The 21,798-nt window shown below is 40.8% G+C and overlaps 2 protein-coding genes across 2 annotated transcripts in view; both read right to left on the reverse strand.

Annotated features, from left to right (window-relative positions):
- Positions 1–12,370, reverse strand: part of CPLANE1 (ciliogenesis and planar polarity effector complex subunit 1) — a 74,529-nt gene extending 62,159 nt beyond the window's left edge. The window contains exons 1-10 of the mRNA XM_054986692.1: positions 12,286–12,370; positions 9,583–9,770; positions 8,047–8,199; positions 7,136–7,271; positions 6,851–6,970; positions 6,238–6,461; positions 4,757–4,863; positions 4,222–4,378; positions 3,774–3,877; positions 3,482–3,664 (exon numbers count right to left, since the gene is read on the reverse strand). Of these exons, the coding sequence (XP_054842667.1) occupies positions 3,482–3,664; positions 3,774–3,877; positions 4,222–4,378; positions 4,757–4,863; positions 6,238–6,461; positions 6,851–6,970; positions 7,136–7,271; positions 8,047–8,127 (1,112 nt within the window). The 5' untranslated portion in view covers positions 8,128–8,199; positions 9,583–9,770; positions 12,286–12,370. The remainder of the gene's footprint in view (positions 1–3,481; positions 3,665–3,773; positions 3,878–4,221; positions 4,379–4,756; positions 4,864–6,237; positions 6,462–6,850; positions 6,971–7,135; positions 7,272–8,046; positions 8,200–9,582; positions 9,771–12,285) is intronic.
- Positions 12,371–15,141: 2,771 nt separating this feature from the next.
- The window catches only part of NUP155 (nucleoporin 155), a 38,520-nt gene continuing 31,863 nt past the window's right edge, over positions 15,142–21,798 (reverse strand). The window contains exons 31-35 of the mRNA XM_054987275.1: positions 21,167–21,287; positions 18,438–18,548; positions 17,800–17,936; positions 16,025–16,131; positions 15,142–15,574 (exon numbers count right to left, since the gene is read on the reverse strand). Coding sequence (XP_054843250.1) covers positions 15,436–15,574; positions 16,025–16,131; positions 17,800–17,936; positions 18,438–18,548; positions 21,167–21,287 — 615 coding nt within the window. The 3' untranslated portion in view covers positions 15,142–15,435. The remainder of the gene's footprint in view (positions 15,575–16,024; positions 16,132–17,799; positions 17,937–18,437; positions 18,549–21,166; positions 21,288–21,798) is intronic.

A 21,798-nucleotide genomic window follows, 5' to 3' on the forward strand; every position in this document is an offset into this window, starting at 1 on the left:
AGGGTATGACCCAGTCCACCTCCATATGCATTTCTTCCCTTATAGTAGGAGACCACTGTACTGCTTTATTTATTTACTTACTTTATTTATGCCCCGCCTTTCTCCTCAACAGGGACCCAAGATAGCTTACAGAATTCTCCTTTCCTCCATTTTACCCCCACAGCAACCCTGAGAGGTAGGTTAGGCTGAGAGTTTCTGACTGGCCCAAGATCACTCAGCGAGCTTCCATAGCAGAGTGGGGATTTGAACCTGGTTCTCCCAGATCCCAGTCCGATATTCTAATCAATACACCATGCTCAGTCTCCACATTAGTGGCCTCCTCCTCTATTAGCCCCTCTCTCGTATGTGCAAAGCATTATGTTAAGGAGAGGGATTGGCAATGCAATCCTAAAAACACTTTCCTGGGAGTAAGTCCCATTGAATAGACATCTTTAGGATTCTAACAGTGAAATTCTAAGCAGAGTCGCTCCAACCTAAGCCCTCTGAAATCAATGGGCTTGGACTGGAGTACCTTTGCTTAGGATTTTATTGTAAATTGACCAGTTAGGATCATCCTTCAAGTTGTCAAATACAGTACTAAAATGTTCAAGAATTGCATCAATGTAGCTCACAATCTTGAAAACTAAAACAACTAGTTCTGCTTTCTCAACTGATCCTGTAAACTTTGTGATCTTTCATGGTAACAAATATTCTACAAAATTGAGATGAAACATGCATAGGGACTTGCAGGATATATTTTCAACAGAAACAAGGATATTTAGATATTTCTTGCATTTGCTGTTTTCTTTCTATTTAATAGAAATTTTGAAGATACCTCATTGAAAACTTCTCAGATATGTATCTTTGGTTTTTATAAGAACTATGTTGCAACTGGCAGATATCCTAGTGTTTTCCCTCTGTATTTCTGAAGTGTAAAAGCTTAGTTAAGGTTGTCCCAAGGGAGCAGGTTGCATCAGAAAGCCATTCACATTAAGAAAGACACAGCAGACTATACCATGCTTTACTTAGACAGTGAACTCTAGCATCCAACACAGCCTGACATCACCTCAGGTTTGCATCTGTGCCAGCTGCTAGAAGCAAGCTAGCATCTGCACTGCAGTAACAGCCTACTCCCCTGATTTACACCCTTTTTCGCTGCTTATCAATACTGTCCTAATGATGCTATCCACTTTCTTGCAAACTGTGGGCTGAAGTTTTTTGCAGGAAGGATTGTCATCATCTTGATTACCAAAATACCTAAAAAGCAGATTTTTGAAACAACCGGTCAAAACAGTTCATTTTGGTTTCTTCTTTGCAAATGCAGTTAATCTCTTGGTATTTGGTCACCTTAAAAAATATGTCATGCATAATGTGGGAGGAGGGGAGACATGTAATAGTGAAGGACATCAACCAAACAGGCCACTTAAAATGACATGCAGAGTGTTCAAATAAACTTGATTTTAGTGTGGAAACTGTTAAGGATTTTGCCAGCAGCTTTGATTCCATCTAACAGTTCACAGTTCATACATCTATTTAAAGAATGCTTCAAAAGAATGTAACAAATAGCAATACACTCACTTTGGTAACATGACTAGTTAAGGTTTCATTCTGATTTACAATCACACATGGACCAAAGAACAGGGTGCAGAGAGTGAAAACCTAAACATGTGGATTACTGCAAAATAATTTACGTTGATGAAACGCTGTGCATTTAGGAATAGTCAAAAGTTCTAACAGCTCAATATGTACCACCATTATATAGATAGTTACTTTAGAAACACAACAGCATTTAAGTCACTTGGGATGCAATTCAAAGACACTTTTTAGTAGTAAGCCCCACTGAATAAAATGGGACTTACTTATGTGTGTATCTACTTAGAACGAAGAGAGCTGTGGTTCTCGAATGCTTATGCCTCAATAAAGCTGGTTAGCCTTAAAGGTGCTACTGGACTGTTTACTATTTTGCACCTTCAGACTAACACAGCTAACTCCTCTTTCCATTAGTTGCTGCTATGCCATCAGTTGTCACTTGGCACTTCCCTCATACAGCAAGCTTTATAAAAAGCCAGTGTGCAGAGTCAAAAACAGAGTTCTAGGGTGTGTTTTAGAACCATTTTAAGGGTGGGTGATAGCGGAACATAGAACAAAATGTATTTGGGGAAATAGGCAACAGTATGTACAAAAGATATTAATGTGTGGAAAGGAATTATTTTTAATTTCCCCTTCTTTCTCTTGCCATCCAAGTGTTATGCTCAGATTATGATCCCTTTGGGGATAGAGAAGATACTCAAGCCACCATAGGACAAGAAGCAAGATATACTACACACATACAAAGAGACAATTTTCACTCTACAAGTGTAGTGTATGAAAATTTAGTTCAATACAATGTATGATCTCAGTATGTCTGAGTTGCAGACTATGTCTGAGTTGCAACTATGTCTGAGTTGCAGACATAGCCATACATAATACTGATTTGCACCTAACAAGGTTTTCACATGATCTTCGTTCTGCCTGCTGACATCATCTGGGAGGAGGAAATGTGCAAATGCAGGAGTCTTAGAAGAATTATATTCCCACAACAGAATTGTTTGGTGAACAATTTACATGTTCAAATTTTCCTTCTTCCTCCAGGAAATAATGTTGTAAGAGAGGAGGCAGTTAGTGAGTTCATGCAAAAAGGATCAGGAGGATCCAGAATAAGTATTTATGGCAGGTACTCAGAGGTTCTTGCATACAGGTTGTATGTGGAAACAAAACTCAGATAGGCCCCTTTACATACTGATACATGCAAACCCATGTGTGTAAGCTTTTGGTGTGAAAGGCCCTAAACTACAATCGCTAAGAATTTATGTAACGTTTCCCCTTGCTTCTGAACCCTTGCTACACTTAATTTAACTCTTAAAGTTAAGAAATTGTATGAAAGTTAGGAACACCAAGTTAATAAAAGTCAATATGCAGACTGAACTATTTTATTCATGCAAAATCATCTATCAGTACATCAAAAGACATGTATCTATAAAAATATCTCCATATGTCATTGTGTAATATGGCTGCAGTTTGACATCTTTCAGTTTTAATATTTTATTTCACAAGTTATTATTTCAGTATTTGGAAACAATCACTGAGTCAGTGTTTCAGTGGCTCTACAGCTATAAAAGGTGGGTTTTAATCAAACTTTTATTTCATTTCCTTATTTTGTTATTGTGACATGAAGATTATTACTGATGTTAGTCTCCTAAGACTCTATATTTTAAAATCTGGTCCTAATAGTTATTTAAATAAATTATACTTACATGCTGAATATGTCATTTGCTCAGCAGCACAAAGCCATTTAAGAAATAGAAGAGAACTATGAATGAGAAACAGATATTGAGAAGAAAGACACAGAAAAAGCAAAAGAATTAATTGGAAGGCAAAACATTTAAAACAGAAGAAAGCGTTGGAAAGAAAGATATGATCAAATGATTTTTAAAAAACTTGCCAACATTTGCATTTTTCTTACCTGTATGTTATTAGTGGATGCAAAGGAATAAATTCTGCTGGTCCAAATTCTACAGAGCAGCCAAAAGTAACTAAGGTCAGCAATTCACCCAAACACGTCATTATGATCAGAGACCCACGTTTTAACATGCAAGCCAAAAAAAGGCTATCAGGGGTCCAGCTCATGTTAGCAATCCAGTAGGACCTGGAACAGCACAACAAAGGACACTTATAGGAATAAGTATTCTCAGGTTTCTTTCTTTAAAATAATCTCTTCTGGTGAAAAAAAGTTTACTTTTTGAATCAATACTAACCTTATAAATTTTGATGGAATTTTCCGATTCTTGCTACCACAACCTTTAATGCTGCCAGAAACAGTAATGAAATTCATTGTGTTCATAAACAAAATCTGAGTTGCCTGAATTTTTTTAAAAAAGAAAAAATGATAGTAAAAGACAGAATAATCAAAACTGCATGCAAACATCACATCATAAAATGTGACAGTTTGTCTCTTGTTGGAGCATGTTCCTAGCTCTTATCACAAACCTATTAGATCAATTTAACATATACATCATCACTTGCTGAGTACAAGTGTTGATATGATGTATCTAATATAAAATGATCCCAGACTCCCAGACTCATTACTCGCTTTTACAATTTGTCCTTTACTGAAGTCTTTGCCACATGCAATTCTAAAACGGTTTACAATGCCACAACGAATATTACGAACAAGACAATTCTGTCATTATGCTACGTTTGTACCTGTGGATCTTTTTGGTTGACAGCTACTGCTAGTACAAGCCCATCAGGTGAAAATGCAGTAAGCAAAGCACCTCTTGATTTCACTGACTCACAACAGGGAACCAGACTAGGCAGAGAACATGTTTGCTGTGCCCAATGTATCTGACAGGGAGAAGAACTACACAGAAGAAAGAAAGAGATTAAGTACTAAAGAGAACATCAGTTCTGGATTTCCTCAGCCACCGTAAGCTATTCTTACAGATGCAAAGGGAACAATGTATACAACTGAAACCTACTGTTCAGTAAATTGTTAAATGTTAGGATACTTTCCACACATCATGTATATGAAAATATAAACAGACAAAATATGCACATGATTAGCAGTTCATTCTACTTATGTACACATAAAAATATCTAACCCCATGCATACAGAAGCACTTTCCCTCATAACAGTACCTGCACATTATTCAACACATGTGACAGTAAATTCCCAATACCAGGCTACAAAAATCTGTGTTATAATTTGTTATAATTTAATATTTTTAAAAAAACTTACCTAGCACTTTTAAAACTGTTCTCCTGCCACCTAATTTCTAAAAATGATAGCATCAAAAGCTCCTCAGAATAAAATGCAAAGCAACATAAGCAGCAGTCACCCAGTACCTGTCAATAAAACAAAATAATGTTTGATAATAATTCTTGGAGATTATATCTATAACTAAAATTCAAATTATCTATAACTAAAATTCAAATAACTAAAACTCAGATCATCTAAAAACTATTCCTGTTCTACAAAAAAAAAAAAATCTGGGCAATTCACCACTCAACTAAATATTATGTAAGCTTTTCTGTCTTACCCTTGATAATTAAAGCAGCAAAAATACTGAACTCTTTCAAGTATAGAATATGAGGGCTATAAAATATTATCGCTGGATCCTAGCCAGGAAAAAAATACATATGAAAGGGCATTTTTTATTGCTGCCCATACACTAATCACAATGGCACACTGCCATTGCAGCAGATACCCTAACATAAGTGGCCACTGGCCAGGATTAAGATGCCAGGCATTACGTGTTGCAGTGTGTTACTATTCACCGCAGGGACTTTTCTGCCTGGTAGGAGAGCTGGGCAGGGAGCTAAGAGGAGAGAATGCTTCAACTTGCCTTGCATGCTCCTATCTTTTGATGTTAAAATTACACAAATGTAACACCAATTTTATACACGAATGGATGTAGACACAATTAAACATGTATTCACTCTGAATTTTTGCATGCAGCGGACACATGATTAAACAAGCATGACTGCTCTTGTCACATTTAGTTTGACACCAAGATTAAGGCAGCCTCAACTGTCTTTGTCCTGCACTCAGACCAGGGCCCTCGCACACTGATGAAATATTGTTTCCCCCCAGCCTAAGAAGCAGCTATTGAATTTGCAAGAGGGAGGGAAGGAACTAACAGGCTGCCACCTGAAAACGTTAACTTCAGCGCTTGAGCTGGGGAAAAACCAACCCCACTATACAGTGGGGATTTGTCCTGCAGCATTCCAGAGACAATGCTGCTAGAGTCATCATATGACTCGCTCTGCAGTCTGGTCTCCCTTCTGCCTGACAACTGTCTGGAATCTGAGATGAAGATTAGTTTGAAAACCCCAAGCAAATAAACACAACAAGAAAGTTATCATAAATAGTGTCTATTCTTCCCAATTCTTTGCATTCAGCTCAAGATATCAGAACTGCTGCTGCACAAGACATACAAGATGTTATGAGGTATTAAGCATAAGTTTATTTGGCTTAGTTTGTCCTTGAACATTTTATGTGTTTTATATTGCAACTCTTTCTTGGTGGTAATGGACCGGAAAGGCTAGAAATTTAATGTACTATCAAAAGCATACCATACAGAAGTGATGGCTCCTTTTATGTTCTAAAAGGTACTCAATAGCAAATATGCAGTACATTTACAGAGCTGATACCACAAGACTCACTATACATTTCACAAAGACCATTTCTCAATTAAGATGAGCCATGGTTTATTTTACCTCATTTTTGATGAATTCAGCACTCACTGCAGTTTCTTTCTCTTCAACAGATGGTAGTGCAACTGATGTTTCAGGAATAATTTGTGACCACTGTCCCATTATAGAATGTTTAGAGGATGAATATTTACATTCCGTGCTCTCCCACAGAAACACACAAACTGAAGTCGTGAGAAGCAATTTTTCCCCATCATCAGAAACGTATAGATATAGTCTCAATGAATATTCTAGAAAATAATGTTGTGTGTCAGAACAGCTTCTCAACTTTTATATTATCTGTATGAAATATTTTGTTAGCATAGTAGCTGTTATTAAATGCCATTAAAAGTAACTATATAATGTGCTCGTTGACTTTCATGTAGTAAAGAGATAAAATTTGGGGCACTTATATATAGCATCCATTTTAATGATCTAGGTAGGATCCCATCCCCATATTGTATTAATAAGATTACTATTACTAACATTTCCTCAAGAAGATAAATCAAGCATTGTAAGGAGTCCTTATTAACTGTTGTTAAATAAAGTTTAGTTTTATTAATAAATCAATCACATATATTTTAGTTAAATTATAAGCAAAATTAAAAAATTAACAAATATAATACGTGAATATCCTTACCTTGTTCTGCTAGAACTGCTTTCTTAGATTCCTCAACTGCTGGGACAATTTTTAGATCATCTTCATCTTTGTTCCAAAGAAAGAGCTCTCCTGTTTTAAGCAATCCTGCCAGCCAAGCTCCTTTCAAATAAGAAAAAAAAAGAGTTTTTAAACAATCCTATAATATCAGAATAATTTTTCCGCTTTGTCTTCAATCACACCTTGTAGTTTTCATAAACATACTTTATTTCACTTGAATATATTTAAATATATAATAGTACAACCTTTAAAGTGTTAATACTTAACCATTTCTTGATACTGTTAGTACTACAACATTTTTCAGCAAGGGATGTAACTGAGGGATCTTCTTTTTTGTCTTTCCCGAAAGTAAGTTAATTTCATTTATGTTTTTGTCATCCAGAAGAAATACAGCCTCCTTTTCCTGTTAAAAATAATAATGGTGTCAAGCCTTTTATACAGGTACGTGTACTGTTCCCTAGTTTTGTCTGAATAAACACAATGAAGTCCAAAGCCTGTTTTGTTGTTGTTGTTAAGAATAAGACAGTGGATTACATTAACCTGTTTATATTTAATTTTCTGATTTTATTTATATAATTCTAAAAAGGAATGCCTCCCCCAACAAACATGAAAATTCCCCACTGCCACATAGTTATTTCCTTGGTCACAGAAAAGATATGAAAGTCTACATTCACTTGTAATATTGATAAGGCAACTGAACTGCTACATCACAGTTGATGCCTTTTAATCATATGAAAACTTGCCTAGAATGGTGCTGTAAGAATAGTAGTAAATAGCAATACAGAATCCCCATGCATATATATTATAGTTCGGCAGCTTTATTCCTGTGGACCTACATGACAGTAGTAGCAATAATGACAGTATCATGATGTTATCTGATTTCCTAAATAATCTATAACTTTGTTACTGTTCTCAACATAATTAATTCTTCACTAGATAATCAAACAACCTAGACCAAGCTAAGCACTTTTGTCCCATTAATTTCAATGCGTAAGAGTTAAGCATGTGCCACTGAAATAAATGAGACTTACAGTGCAATCCTATGGAGAGTTACTCCAGTCTAATCCCATTGACTTCAATGGGCTTAGACTGGAGTAACTCTCCACAGGATTGCACTGTTACTCTGGTAGGACCATGCCCCTTACTGTATAGCACATAAAAATAAAGTAAGTTATTACCTGTCCCAGCCAAATTATTCGAGGCCAGGGCTTCCTCTGCTTGATGCTTGTTGAAGCTAGAACTTCTAATTTAATTTCCATGCTTATTAATGCTTAGGACAGCCATAAAAGCTTTAAGAAGAAAAAGTCCTGGATGAGAGTTTGCCAACATGCCTAGAAAAGTGGTTTAATGTATTTAATTTTTTAAACTCAACTACAAAAAAACAATTCCAGTCATTTCACATAGTTACAGAAAGCAATTCTTTGAAAATAAAAATGTGATGGTTGGTATCATTGTATCTGAAATTACTGAGGACCTGATCTAGCCCATACATGCCGGGACTAGGCAACATTAATGATACACTAATAGAATAGGCCAGAATAGGCACCTCATAGATTGAAGAATTCTTTACAGTCACTACAATCCCATCCATCCCCTTCTATCTTGCCTAGTGCAAGTAGAATTGGATTGGCATGCTGTATCCTGAATCCAGCCATCCTGTATTACACAACCCCAATGACTCCTACGTGTCATGATGACAGTTTTGTTCATATGAGCAAGGCCTTCTACAGGTGCTACCCTGCAAATGGGCAAGATCAGGAAGGTTCCCATACTTCTGCCATTCTGCAAACTATGCAAAGGAGGACATTTTTATAAGGGTGATTGGGCTACATTATAACAAAATAGTTCAGGAAGGTGCTTTTATAAAAGGACTCTACTAAACAAAAGAGGGAGGTCTCCGATAGAAATACAATATATGAGCAATCACCTGAGACTGCAAGGAGGCCAGATACACTACAAGGTGTGCAAAAAATACATACAATCAATATGTGTCCTTTATATGAAATACTTCTTCGCCAGTTCACGTAAGTTTTTATCCAAGAGTCTGTATTAAACTCAAATCCCAAAAAAGTCCATAATACAGTCCATACTGCCAATATTTTATATTCCCCTTCCATTTCAGGAGGATATATGCAGAGTGCTGTGTCCGTGGTCGTCTGATGCTCCCATCGGTTGGCAACGAGCCCGCTAGCATGTATTGGCAGTATGGACTGTATTATGGACTTTTTCGGGCTTTGAGTTTAATACGGACTCTTGGATGAAAACTTATGTGAATTGGCGAAAGAGTATTTCATTTCATATAATGGACACACATTGATTGTATGTATTTTTTACACACCTTGTAGTGTATCTGGCCTCCTTGCAGTCTCAGGTGATTGCTCATATATTGTAGTGCTTTTATAAAAGGAACAGGACTGAGAACTATACTACTGTGTATAGTGTGTTATCTGTTTGATGTATGTATTATCTTACTCTTACTGATTTGTTTTTATACCTATATAATGCCACTTTCCACACACTGGTTAACATAGCATTCCTAATGCTTTATGCTTTGTTTCAGATTGCTGAATCCTAGTCCTATTACATTGCTTATTAGATGTCTAATTCTGTTGCCTACATTGATTTACATTGTAATCCACCTTTAGTCTCAGTGAGAAAGGTGGACTAAAGAAATAAAAAATCCTGATCGTACAAGGTAAGTAAATGGAGCTCACTAGCATCTGTAGACTTCTGTAGACATCTTGTAGGAATCCTTCTAAGGTAGCTTTGCTCCATCTAGGTCCTTCGCAAGGCCCAACCATGTCGCTCAATGGGTTGCTTCAGGCCAGTCACAATTTGTTGCCTCTGTTCAAACAACTGCTCAGGTGATGAAGTGGAATAAACCCCAATCAGCAATACTGCTCTTTTGAGAAGAACAGAAAACAAATATGATTAAAATAATTAAAATAAGAAAAAGATGTGTCCTGAAGAAGTATTATTTCTGGGAGAGGGAAGAATACTTTGTATGAAACACTGCTCATTGAAATTCACAAGCATAAGCAAAACTTCAACAGGAAAGAAGAAACCTTAAGAATGAACAGAGCATGGTTTCCAGTTCTGAAAAACACCAGGCTAACAAAACACTCTATACTCGACAATAGCCCTGCAGAGATTAGCACATCAAGCACCAATCCATATGCAAAAGAACCTCCTTAGGATACAGTGAAGCCTCCCGCCATTAGCATTCCACACCCTGGGAAACTCTTACAGGATGACTCAGCTCAACCCCACCCCTCCTAAGTAGATACAAATGACCTGCCAACATCTTTTCCACACTGTGACACTGAGAGATCTCTGTCTTTTGGTGCTGCACCTCTGAAGATGCCAGCCACAGCTGCTGGCGAAATGTCAGGAACTACAATGCCAAGACCATGGCAATACAGCCCGGAAAACCCACAACAACCAACTTTCAGATAGATTCATCATTTTAATATTATGACAGATGATATATACTCAGGGGGAAGCTTTTCAGCCCCCAATGCATGTTCATGTGACATCAAGTCACAACCGACTTATGGTAACTCCAGCAAGGCACCTCAAGGCACGGGGCATCCAAGGCAAGTGAGAAACAGAGGTGATTTGCCATTGCCTTCCTCTACAGAGTGTTCCTTGATGGTTACCCATCCAAGAACTGACCCTGGTTAGCTTTTGAGGTCTGACGAGATTGGGCTATACCACGCTGCCTTCCCTTCCTCAGCCCCCAATAGGGGAAGAAATATACAATCCTGCATCCTATATATGAGTTTATAGAAAACCAGCATAAAACTGGTTAGGTGGAGAGTCCATGTGTCACCCAGCAGGCTCCCATGGCAGAGTGGGGAATTCAAACCTGATTCTCCAGGATCCTAGTTCAATATGAGGACCTCACAGCCACCATAACTTGGGATCCATATTAGGAGAGAAAAGTAAGGCAAAAATGCTTTTAAATGAAATAAATAAAAAGGAAAGAAAGCAAATGCAATTATCTGAGTATTTATGGGGCACAGAATGGGACTAGGAGTCCATTCATAGTGTCTTAATGAAGCATCCCCAAAATCTCATACCATCCAATATTGCAGATTAAAATGGGCACACATTTCTATCTCTATTTCCATGCCAGCAATTACTGCTTGAGTCTCTTCTATCAGTACACTTTGTAGAAGGCAGGATTATGCTTTCTTCACTGACTCTGAAATAGTCTCTTCTGTCCTGTTCCTCCCCTCCCAACCAATAAGATTTTTTTACTCTCCAGATTACAAATTCACAGGGAAACAGACTGTTTATAAAAGGTTAAAGTAAGCCAAGCCAACATGTTATGGCTGGCTAGGCTCCATGTAGTGTTCACATGCATACGTTTACATGCTTATGCTATAGACACAAGATACATCTGCCCACTCAATCACAGATTTAAAACTTCTAGGGAACGTGGAGGAAAAGAGTGAATGAGCTGAACTCCGAAGGGCAACTCTAGCAAGTGAAGAGCAAGATTTGAGTCTAGTTGCACCTTAAGAGACCAACTAGATTTCCATGGCATGAACTTTTGAGAATCAATGCATCCTGAAGCATCTAGTTGGTCTCTAAGGTGCAACTGGACTCAAATCTTGCTCTTCTACTGCAGCCCTGAAACTATCTAGCAAGTGATGTGAATACAAATTTAAAACATGATCTCTAACAAGCAAAACCTGGGGCGACGATTTCTCAATTTCCAAGGGTCAGGTTACAGTGAAAAGGGGCTCTTCCTGGTAAGCAGGGAGAATTTGCAAAGTGTGCCACGATCTTGGGCTGCCTCGGATACCACCTATTCTCAGGGAAAAACCAGAGGGCAATCCCTAAATGGGAGAACGTCTGAGGCGAAAGCCAGTCTACTGGAACAACAGCACAAACCCTCCCCCCTCCCCCAAATAAACAGGGAGCCTCTAGGCGTATTTTTATTCTGATATTAATCAGTCCACCAAAGTTTATGCTAGAGAGAATTAAAATGCTTTCAGGGTCTCTCCTCCAAGAGTCTTGACCGCTTTACCAGGGGAAAAAGAAGCGGTTGCCAACCTCCTGGTGGTGTCTGGAGGTCTCCCGAAATCACGTCTGATCCCCAGAGCGCAAGGGTCAGCTCCCCCGGGGGAAATAGCAAGCTTTAAGGGTCCCTCCCCTCCCCAACCCCCGCCTTCCCAAGAATCAACCCCCGAATTTCCCATCCAGCGGGGGCACCCCTACAGCCTTCAGTCACCAGCCACAACCCTGGGCACCACCGGTGAGGCAGCCAGACTTTCCGCCCTGCCTGCCTCCCTGGGAATGAAGGACCGCTCTACCCCCGCGGTGAAAGCAGCGTTGAAGGGATTATGAGGTGAAATGAGGAGTGGTCTCCCTCCCCTCCCCAGTAGGGTCGAGTACTGCTGACCCACCGTGCGCGTCGCCATCCCTCAGGCGCCAACGGCTGCGCTTCCTCGCGGCCTTAGCGGTTCCCGAGCGACCAGGCGGGGGGCGGAGCGGCGACGGCACGAGCAACGGCGCATGCGCCGCCGGGCAACCTTTCCACGTTGCTGCTGCTGCTCGAGTACGGTCTGCCTTTCCCCCGTTTGCTCTTGCATCGAGGGTGGGAAACGTGCGCGCGCGCGCTCCGGGATTTTGACAGTGCGATCCTGTGCCGTTCCTCCAGCGTAACCCAACTGCGAGGTTCGACTGAGGTCACTCTGCATCGCATTAAACAGAAGTCGGACGGCACTTTCAAACAACAGATGAACAGGACTATCTCCCTGATTTTATCCGTGTTGATTGCACAGTAAAGCACAAAACCCTCTCTTGGAAAGTGATGTGGCCAAGGAAGTTTTCTCAGTGGTGTATATTTGCAATGTCCAGTTCAATCTGTCACAATTAATAATTGCATTTATATACCGACAGATTAATGCCCCACTCAGAGCTGTGAACAAAGTCAGTGTGTTGTTATCCCCACATGCAGCCGGGGCTGAGAGGAGTGCCTTACCCCAGGCCACCTGCTGCACTCATGGCAGAAGCCAAATTTGAAAAGACAAAACAGGGGGGGGGGGAGAGACCAACCTGGAAATCAAGTCAGGAACCAAAAAGTTGAGCAACAAGAAAATAAAATACAATTTATTATACAGTCCATAGAAGCTCAAGAATAAAAACACCACACTGTGACACTGAGAGATCTGTCTTTTGGTGCTACACCTCTGAAGATGCCAGCCACAGCTGCTGGCGAAATGTCAGGAACTACAATGCCAAGACCACGCCAATACAGCCCGGAAAACCCACAACAACCGAAAACACCATATATCCATTAAAAACTCAAGATTATAATACACAGTAACAAGATGAAGTTACACAGCTAATAACATAGAACTGTGATTCTTTGTTACTAGACATGTAACTTCATCCTTGTTACTGTATATGGTGTTTTTAATCCTAAAATTCTATGTACTGTGTAATAAATAGTTGTAGTTTGTTTTCTTGTTACTCAGCCTTTTGGTTCCATCCTGAGTAGTGGGATTTGAACCAGAAGAGTATTGATTTGCATTATTATTGTTATAGCATTATTGCTAGACCACACAGGTTAATGCAAACCAAAAGTCCCTGGGGGCTTACACACCAAATTTCAGAGGGTAATAGGCAAACAGCGTGTAAAAATGCAGTTACAATTTTCTGTCGGGGCTGTGGTCTACAGTTTCCACATATCACACTTGCTGTTGGTTGCAGCCCAAGGTGTGGCCTCAGAAATGTCCCCGCTGCTGTCATTCATTTCACTGGACCTAATTTCCAGACCTGGGTAGGATTTATTTGCGTAATATCTTTAATGTAACTTCCTCCTCTTAGCATAAAAGCAACTTTTGCTGGTAAATTATGTGATGCCAAAGAAACTCATCCAAAGCCTGACCAAAGGCCTGGAAGGTTGCATTATGCGTCCACTTTAAAGAAATGCAAAAAAAAAAGCGCCATAAAATAGGGGAAAGTTCTTTTAAAAGAAGGTAGCAAGATCACATGTATACAGTGAAATGCCCTTAGTCAATAGCTGCTTTTTTATTTCATTCAATAAATTACATATACCCCTCACAGAAGGGGGCAAATTTATTCTCAAACAATTCTTAGCCAAGAATGATACATATACATTGCCACAGACTGACTATTCAGGTCCTTGATTCTAGCAAAGTTCATCTAGCCTGCAGTTAAGTTGGTGTATGAATGATTTATTGGTTCCCCAATATGGAGTCCCAGATGTGGTGACCACAGAAGCCTAAAATCCTCTCTTGCAGTTGCTTCTTGTTACTTTGTGTACATTTCAGCCACACCCTCTCCCTCCCATTTTTCTCCTATAAAGTGGCTACAAAGTCTTAGTTGCTGCTTTAATCTTTTTGTCTACTTTATGTAACGAATAACCCAAACCATCATTTCTAGAGTGCTTTTGCTTAGCTGGGAAAGTGAGCATTTAAACTCTGACAGTGATGGCAAAATACATACATAATTGAATTAAGAAAACAGATAAAGACTTTTAAAAAAATAATTCCAGAAATTCAGTGGCTAATGTGAACCATGAGTCTATCCTAAGCACCAAACATTTTCTTTGGCCTCTTGCATTTTTTGCACATCCTTGGCAGGAAGGAAATGAAAGATCAGAGGTAGCTCTAAGGAATGAAACTGAAAATGTTTCTCTGCTTTCCTGGAGATGGGAATCAATTTTTTTTTTAATCTGTCATCCTTAGGTTGTATATATCTGAAGACTTTGCTTATAAATTCATAGGTGACAACAGCTAGGCAGATTTTTTTAAAAAACCAGAAAACAGAATTGAAGCAAGTCCCTAAGCAAGTCCCACTGAATACGGATAGGGCTTACTCTTAAGTAGGGAGACTTTTAAAATTAGTTATCAGATATTAGCTAAAGGCTGAAAAATGGAGTAACCTGGTTGCAAATTAGAAATTATGTACCTTTAAATGTCACATTGAATTGAGAAATAAAGCAACTGAATCGTCTCCCTTGTTCTTCCAGCGGAGTCTTACTCACTTAGTAAATAGCAGGAATGCCCTCTCTTAATTCAGTGAGGCATTTAAAAATTTCAGAGCAGGACAGTCTAGCAGGCCGTTCAGGGGTTATCTGTCACCAGGCCAAGCTACCAACAGTACGATCCCTCATTTTGCATGAACTGGCCGTAGAAGCTCAACCTTGTTATTCCTACTAAGCAATGAAGTCTATAACTGATCGATTTCTACATCTGTGACTATGCATAACAATTACGGGGAAAAAAAGAAAACCATGTACAAATAAATTTTAATTATCAGGGCAAGATAACATAATATATCTTAATCCAGAAAATTTAAAATTGTTGCACTGTTAGAAAAATAGGGCAAGTAGCAAAAAGAAAGAATCTGTCATTTGTACATTTCTGCTACAGGAAGATTAGTTAAAAATATACAACACAATTCCATCCAATTCAGCAAGAGTGTGATTTTTTCCCCCAAGGCATCTCCGTAAAGCACTTGTCTTTCAACATCCCAGCGCAGCTACAGTTCATTCCATCCGCACAAGCAATTATGCACTACCATAGTCAATGAAGCCGCTCTAACTTAGCCTGTAGAGATTTAAAATTCCCTATAGTGGTCTGTACTGCTAGTGTTGGACTTATGGACTGCAGTTCAACAAGGTAACCACTAACAGCATCCAAGCAAATGTTTGTGAATCTCCGTCTATAGAGGGAAAAAAAGAAAAGATTCATTTTATTGTTAGGGAATACTAACTTTTAAAGGGAAATCTTTCCTAATTCTGGAGTTCCTAGAGCTAGCATTCGGGATCAGTGGTGTGACCATTCCATGCCCTCAGCTGAGAGATACGGAAGACACACATAACAGCAAAAGGAACATCAACAGGCGCAATAGGAAAGAGGACTGGGATAATAAAAACGCCAAGATACTCAAAAATCCCAAGATACTCAAATACCTGCAATAGGGTTTATTAATGATGGCTTCTAGTGAGGTTCAGATAGTTTTTGTCATGGCTAAGTTTCTCAATTTTAAGGTGATTGCGAAAGTATACAAAGCATGCATATTTTCAAAATATAGGAACACAGACTGCCTTGGGCTTTTAATTCAGGACGGTTCCCTTGCTATTGGGAGATGCTTTACTGTAATCCAAGTTACCTCTCAAAGGCAAGGACTCTGTTAGGATCTTGTACATAACCAGACAATAAAACATGAATACATTCCAAAAGGTGCAAAGGCTTCTTCATTTTGCTCCAATACGGGTCCTGGAAAAACAAAGTTGCATCACATGATTCATCGACAATGTGACAAATAGCGGTAATATTAGCACAAGACTAAATAAACTGCTGCATGAATTAAATATTATTACAGCAAAGAAACAATGAAGGAGGGACTCTGCTGAATTTATTGACGTGTTAGTTATTACAAGTTTTCACTTAGCCAACCGAAACGCGGGGTTCAACCCAGCCCTCAAAATTCGCTTTGTACAGTTGAAGGAAGGAGCAGTAATACTGCTAGACTTCCACTGCCTTAGAAATACGGATATTCACTTTCATTACATATAAGAACTAATTCATAAACAGAGACCATGCAAAGTGCAATGAGTATACAAAAATAGTTTCCCTGTTAGGTAAATATTTTAACAGTTTGAGTGAGTGTGATTTAGTAATCAGTGTCAGACTAAGGCTGCTTTTTCCCACACACTGGATAATGCACTTTTGCAATAACTGGCAACTGGATTTCCTGCTTCATATAGGAAAATCCACTTGCAAACGATTGCAAAAGTGTACTGAAAGTGCATCATCCAAAATACAATGGAATCATGGGAGTATTTATGGAAAAATGCTTTGAAAATATCTACATGTATTAATTTGAAGGAGATTATAAAATGATGTATAGATGGTATTTAACGCTGAAAAAAATGGCAAATAAGAATAATGTTATGTCAAGTAAGTGTTGGAAATGTTAGGAGCACGAAGGTTCTTTTTACCATATGTGGTGGACTTGTGACAAGGCAAAACAATTTTGGTCTTCTATTTATGCTGAAATATTAAAAGTTTTGAAGTGTAATTTGCAGAAAAATCCTGAAATGTTTTTGTTAGGACTCAATATGGAAACTGTAAATATAAAGGATAGAACACTATTATGGTACATGATTATAGCTGCAAGACTGTTGTACACGCAATATTGGAAGCAAGATAAGATACCAGAAGTTGATGAATGGATACAAAAACTTCTGCACATGGTGGAAATGGACAAATTAACCAGAAAGCTAAGAGAACAAAGTTTAAATGATTTTTTGATGGACTGGAAAAAATTTAAAGATTATTTGGAAAAGAATTGGGAATGTAAAGGACCAACTGTGGTCAATGGACAACTTTTGACGTGCATTATGTAATCTGTTGAATTTTATATTGACTGTAACTTTACCTTAGAAGAGTATGAGAAACAGTAGAATTAGAGGGAATATTATGTGAGTTAAAGGGTATAAGTGCTGTTGGAGGTCAGAAGGGAGGGGAGGGAAAGGGTGGGTTGGGATGAAATGTGTACTATGTAGGAGAAAGAGATATTGAAGTGATTATGTTTTTCAACCTATCCAATAAAAATGTTTTTTTTTTTAAGAAAGTGCATCATCCAATCAATGTGGCCTAACACTGGGGAGACAGGCATTCAAAACCCCTGCTCAGCCACAAAGTCTACTTGGTCACCTGGGATCAGTCATCATCTCTCAGCTTAACCTACCACATATCACTTCTGTGAAAATACAATGTAGGTGACCCAGTGTGCATTGGTGACAGAAGGATAAAAATCTAATAAAACCTAGTAGTACTGTACCTGAAAAAGCGCAAGATATATTCCATCTTAACAACAAATAATGGTAAGGAATCTTAGAACAGCTGAACCTACCATTCGGTGCAATAATTTTCACTTACCCGTGCTTTGAATAACTGATCATATACTTCAAGAAGCCTCGGGAGTGGCACACCAATTTCTTGCATTGTGTAGGTTACAAACCCTACATCCCAGTTCAAGGAACAAACTTGCTGTTCTAGATACTGCACTAAGAAATCTGAGGAAGAGCAAGACGTTAATTTTCGCTTGAAGGTTTGAAAAGCTGTAGAGTTAAGTTTGTCCTTTCTAAAAAAAAAAAACGTGCATCACTTGAGTGAACCTCAACAGTGGACTTTCTGAAAAAGCCAGCCCTGAATAGAAATAAAGCCCATGCAACTTCCTAACCTGCAAATCTAAGGAACAAGAACAAGCCCTAATGTGAAAACTAAAGACAAACTCACTGGAGTGAAAACGAAAAGATGGTATCTGCCGCTCTCCAAGTAGACAGCTGAATGGGAAGGCGCTTGCCTCCTCCACAGGACCACTGAGTTATGACTCTTTAGACAAGGGGATCGGGACTGAGATGTCTGCCTCTTTGGGTTCAGTTTCTGAGCAAGGCAGCGCCCATTGGGGACCAAACAGGCATTTTCCAGCCTTGAGACACAAAAGAGTTTTTGTCTCTTTTAACTGAACATTATAACTTAACTCATTCAAGCCACCAGTACCGTGAATTGCATACCTAAAGGAAAATAGCGAGGTGTCCCAGCATAGATTTTACCAAGCATTACCATCTTCAGGCTAAGAGCCTGCATCCTATCCACAGCACTCATAGCCACACTGTCACTCAGTGCTGAAAGAGAAAAGAGAGTCTGTTCTAGAAGATATAGATATCTACTATTTCTTTTCAACAGGTCCTTTTTATTTCTTAGTAATGGGTGCTCGCCGCTATGAATGCATATCCATTTCTAATAAAACACTATGCCAGCAGTGCAAACCAAAACACACAGATAAAAAAGCCCACGACACCAAGTTGATTCAACATTTGTAAGACATTTACTGATGGTTTGAGAGAACAGCATTTGGGTGCCACACACAAGTGTGTCAGGGCTTGTCGCTGCCGCCGCTGGGCAGGGCCCCAGCTGGGCCTGCCCTGACGTCAGAGGGGCACTAGGGATACTGCAGGACCCTGCTCTGTGGAAGGAGGGGCGGTATACATCACCCAGACTCCCTCTCAGTCCACTTGCTGGCCTGCTTACCCTCTGCGCCCTCCATCATCTCCTCCTTCCAGAACTCTCCTCCAAGCCTCCACTCTTGCATTGCACTGCTCTCACTCCACATCATCACTCCTTACTCACACCCACCACCTCAGAGCTCTTCCTAGCCACCTTATATAGGGTTTCCTTTCCCCGCCCCGCCCTCCTTCTAGGCTTGTTCCCTCCCCTGACTTGGCCCAGCTGCGCCTTCCCTGAGGTGTTTCCCTCCTACCACTAATCCCTTCCTGGCTTCCTTGCCTTGCCGGCAGGGTGGGACTGAATGCGAGCCATCCCCAGCTGAGGTCTCCTTGGCCTTGCTCACGAGCAGCTGCCCCAGCCGGCTTCTGTGCTGCTGAGCATGCCTGGCCTTGCTCGTGAGGAGCTGCCCTGGCCAGCTTCTAGGCTGCCTGCTCATTGATGCTGGGCGGGGCTACCCATCTCCTTCCCCAGAATGCCTGTGGCAGCTCCACCTGGAGGGGCTTGGCTCCTAGCCACTCCTGAGCCAGGCTGCTGTCCTCTAGCCAGGGTGTGGCTCTGGGCTGTAGTGGCTGCTTCTCCTCCTTGGCAGGTTTGGGCTGTTGCTGGGTCCCTATTCCCCCTGCCTTGGCCATTTTCCTCTAGCCTGCTTAGCCCCCTCTCTTCCCCATGGAGGGTGGGACTAGCTGGCTTCTCCCTGCTCCCTCCAGCCTCCTGAGGCTTAGGCCTTTCGCCCCTTCCCCCTGGAGTAGGCAGGTTCTGGCTCTGTTTGCCAGTCAGAGAGGTTGAACTGTTGTCTCCCGGCTGCCCCCTGCCGCTGTCTGTCAGCAAGTCCGGGGGCTGGGCTGCTGACCCCGGACAAAGTGAACAACTTTATTACAAATTTCTATTCAGTATGCAACTGTGTTAGCAACATCAGATCTATATGGCTGAAGCTGCACCATCATACAGAGGCCACCAATCCCCCGATGGAAGGTACCTTTGGACTACAGTTATAAAGTGCTTCTGAAGGAAAAAAATAGTATTTACATTGTACTTTCAGCGTCCAAAAAGCGTTACAATTCTTTCAGGCTAAGTTCAGGTGTCACAAAAAACGGAGCTTGTTCATGATACACAAACCTTGTGAACATATTCCTTTCCCTTTCTCTTCCTTTGCACAGCACATCTTAAGCCACAACACAATACTAGTTAACAATTCTAGTTACTGGGAAAGAAACCAGCCTCAGTTTGTTAAGGCACCCACACATGGAAGTAGCTGAAGACTTCCATCTTTATTCTTTGCCTGCCATGCAAGGATGAAAAGGGATGGAGGAGACCAAAGTGAGCAGGGAAGCCCAACCATTAACCAGGCCTCTGCATTTCAGAAACAAACAGCAATTCGTTTTGAACATCTCAACTGAGCTTCAGTAATCTCTGAAAGTGGTCTGCAAAATATTACTTATACGAACACCACTGGGAGAATGAATTAAAGCCTTACAAACTTCTTTGGAAGCCACTCAAGTGCCCTGACCTGGATATCCCAGGTGAGCCTGATCTCGTCCGATCTCAGAACCTAAGCAGGGCTGGCCTTGCTTGGTAGTTAGATGGGAGGCCCCCAACAAAGACCAAAGTTGCAGAGGCAGGCAAAGGCGAACCAGCTCTGGCAGCGTCTTGCCATGAAAAACCCCACCCGGGCTTGCCGTAAGTCAACTCTGATTTGAGGGCACTCTCCACCACCAGGGCACTCTCCACCACCAAGCCGCTCAAGTAACGTCCTCCTGCTAACAAAGCTATGCAGACATACCTTGAATGCCACTTTCCTTATCAAGCTATAGGCCCACTGCTCATTTCTGCTGCTGAATCCCGTGGGAGGATTTCGGGGGGGGGGGGGAGCAATTTCCACCAATTCCTCCCACCCACCACAGACCTATGACTCATCTTCATGCTGTTAATGGTTTGTGACCCTTTCCTCCAGCATTTGGGGGTTCTTTGTGGCTGCTGTAAGAGGGAGGAAGGCAGGGAAGCCCGGAGGATCCAAGCCCAAAGTTTTTGCCCCAATGAGACCAAGTCACTATTGTCCAAAGGATCACCAACACAGAACCTCCTGCAGGACCAAGAACTCCCTTCTACAATGACCTCCCTTTTCTGAATGTCTATGCTGAAAAATGGGATCTTTTTCTTGCTTGGGTTGCTTACAAAGGAATATGCACTTCCGCACTGATGTCTGCTTCTAAAGATTTTTGCCCCTAGTGGGACATACCTTTCTCAATGATTTCTTGCCAGAGTGTCTGTACCAAGATAGGGTCCGAATGACCAGCACAATGAATAATGGCCAGCTTACATTCAGAGAGTTTGAATGGATCAGCAAATTCCCCGTATAGCTGGAGTTTTAAAAAAAAGGTTTGATTATACACACATACATACACAATAAATACAGGAACAAAAATGTATTAATAGGCAATTTACCCCAATAAATAAATGAAAATATTAACTAGCAATAAAGCCCATTGTGGGGGGAAAATACAATGGGTTCTAGAAAGGGCAGGGCTGGCATTGCCCCCTCCCTGGCGCCCTGATTGGGGCAGGGGGAGGGCAAAGCAGCTGGGCCTGGCATTGCCCCTCCCCAGCGCCCCGATCTGGGTGGGAGGAGAGCAGGGCAGCTGGACCTGGCACTGCCCCCTCCAGGGCACCCCGATCGGGGCAGGGGGGAGGGCAGGGCAGGCAAGCTGGGCACTGCCCCCTCCCTGGTGTGATGCCTGGCTGCGGTGATTTGTAGCTGGCGGCTTGACAGGTGGACGGGCCCTTCCCTTCGCTGGCCTAATTGAGGCGGTGAAGGGAAGGGAGGTGGGCCGTCCTTCCCACAGATACACAGACTGCACCTGCACAACATAA

This window comes from Eublepharis macularius, chromosome 8, assembly GCF_028583425.1.
Source record: "Eublepharis macularius isolate TG4126 chromosome 8, MPM_Emac_v1.0, whole genome shotgun sequence".
NCBI classification, from domain to species: domain Eukaryota; kingdom Metazoa; phylum Chordata; class Lepidosauria; order Squamata; family Eublepharidae; genus Eublepharis; species Eublepharis macularius.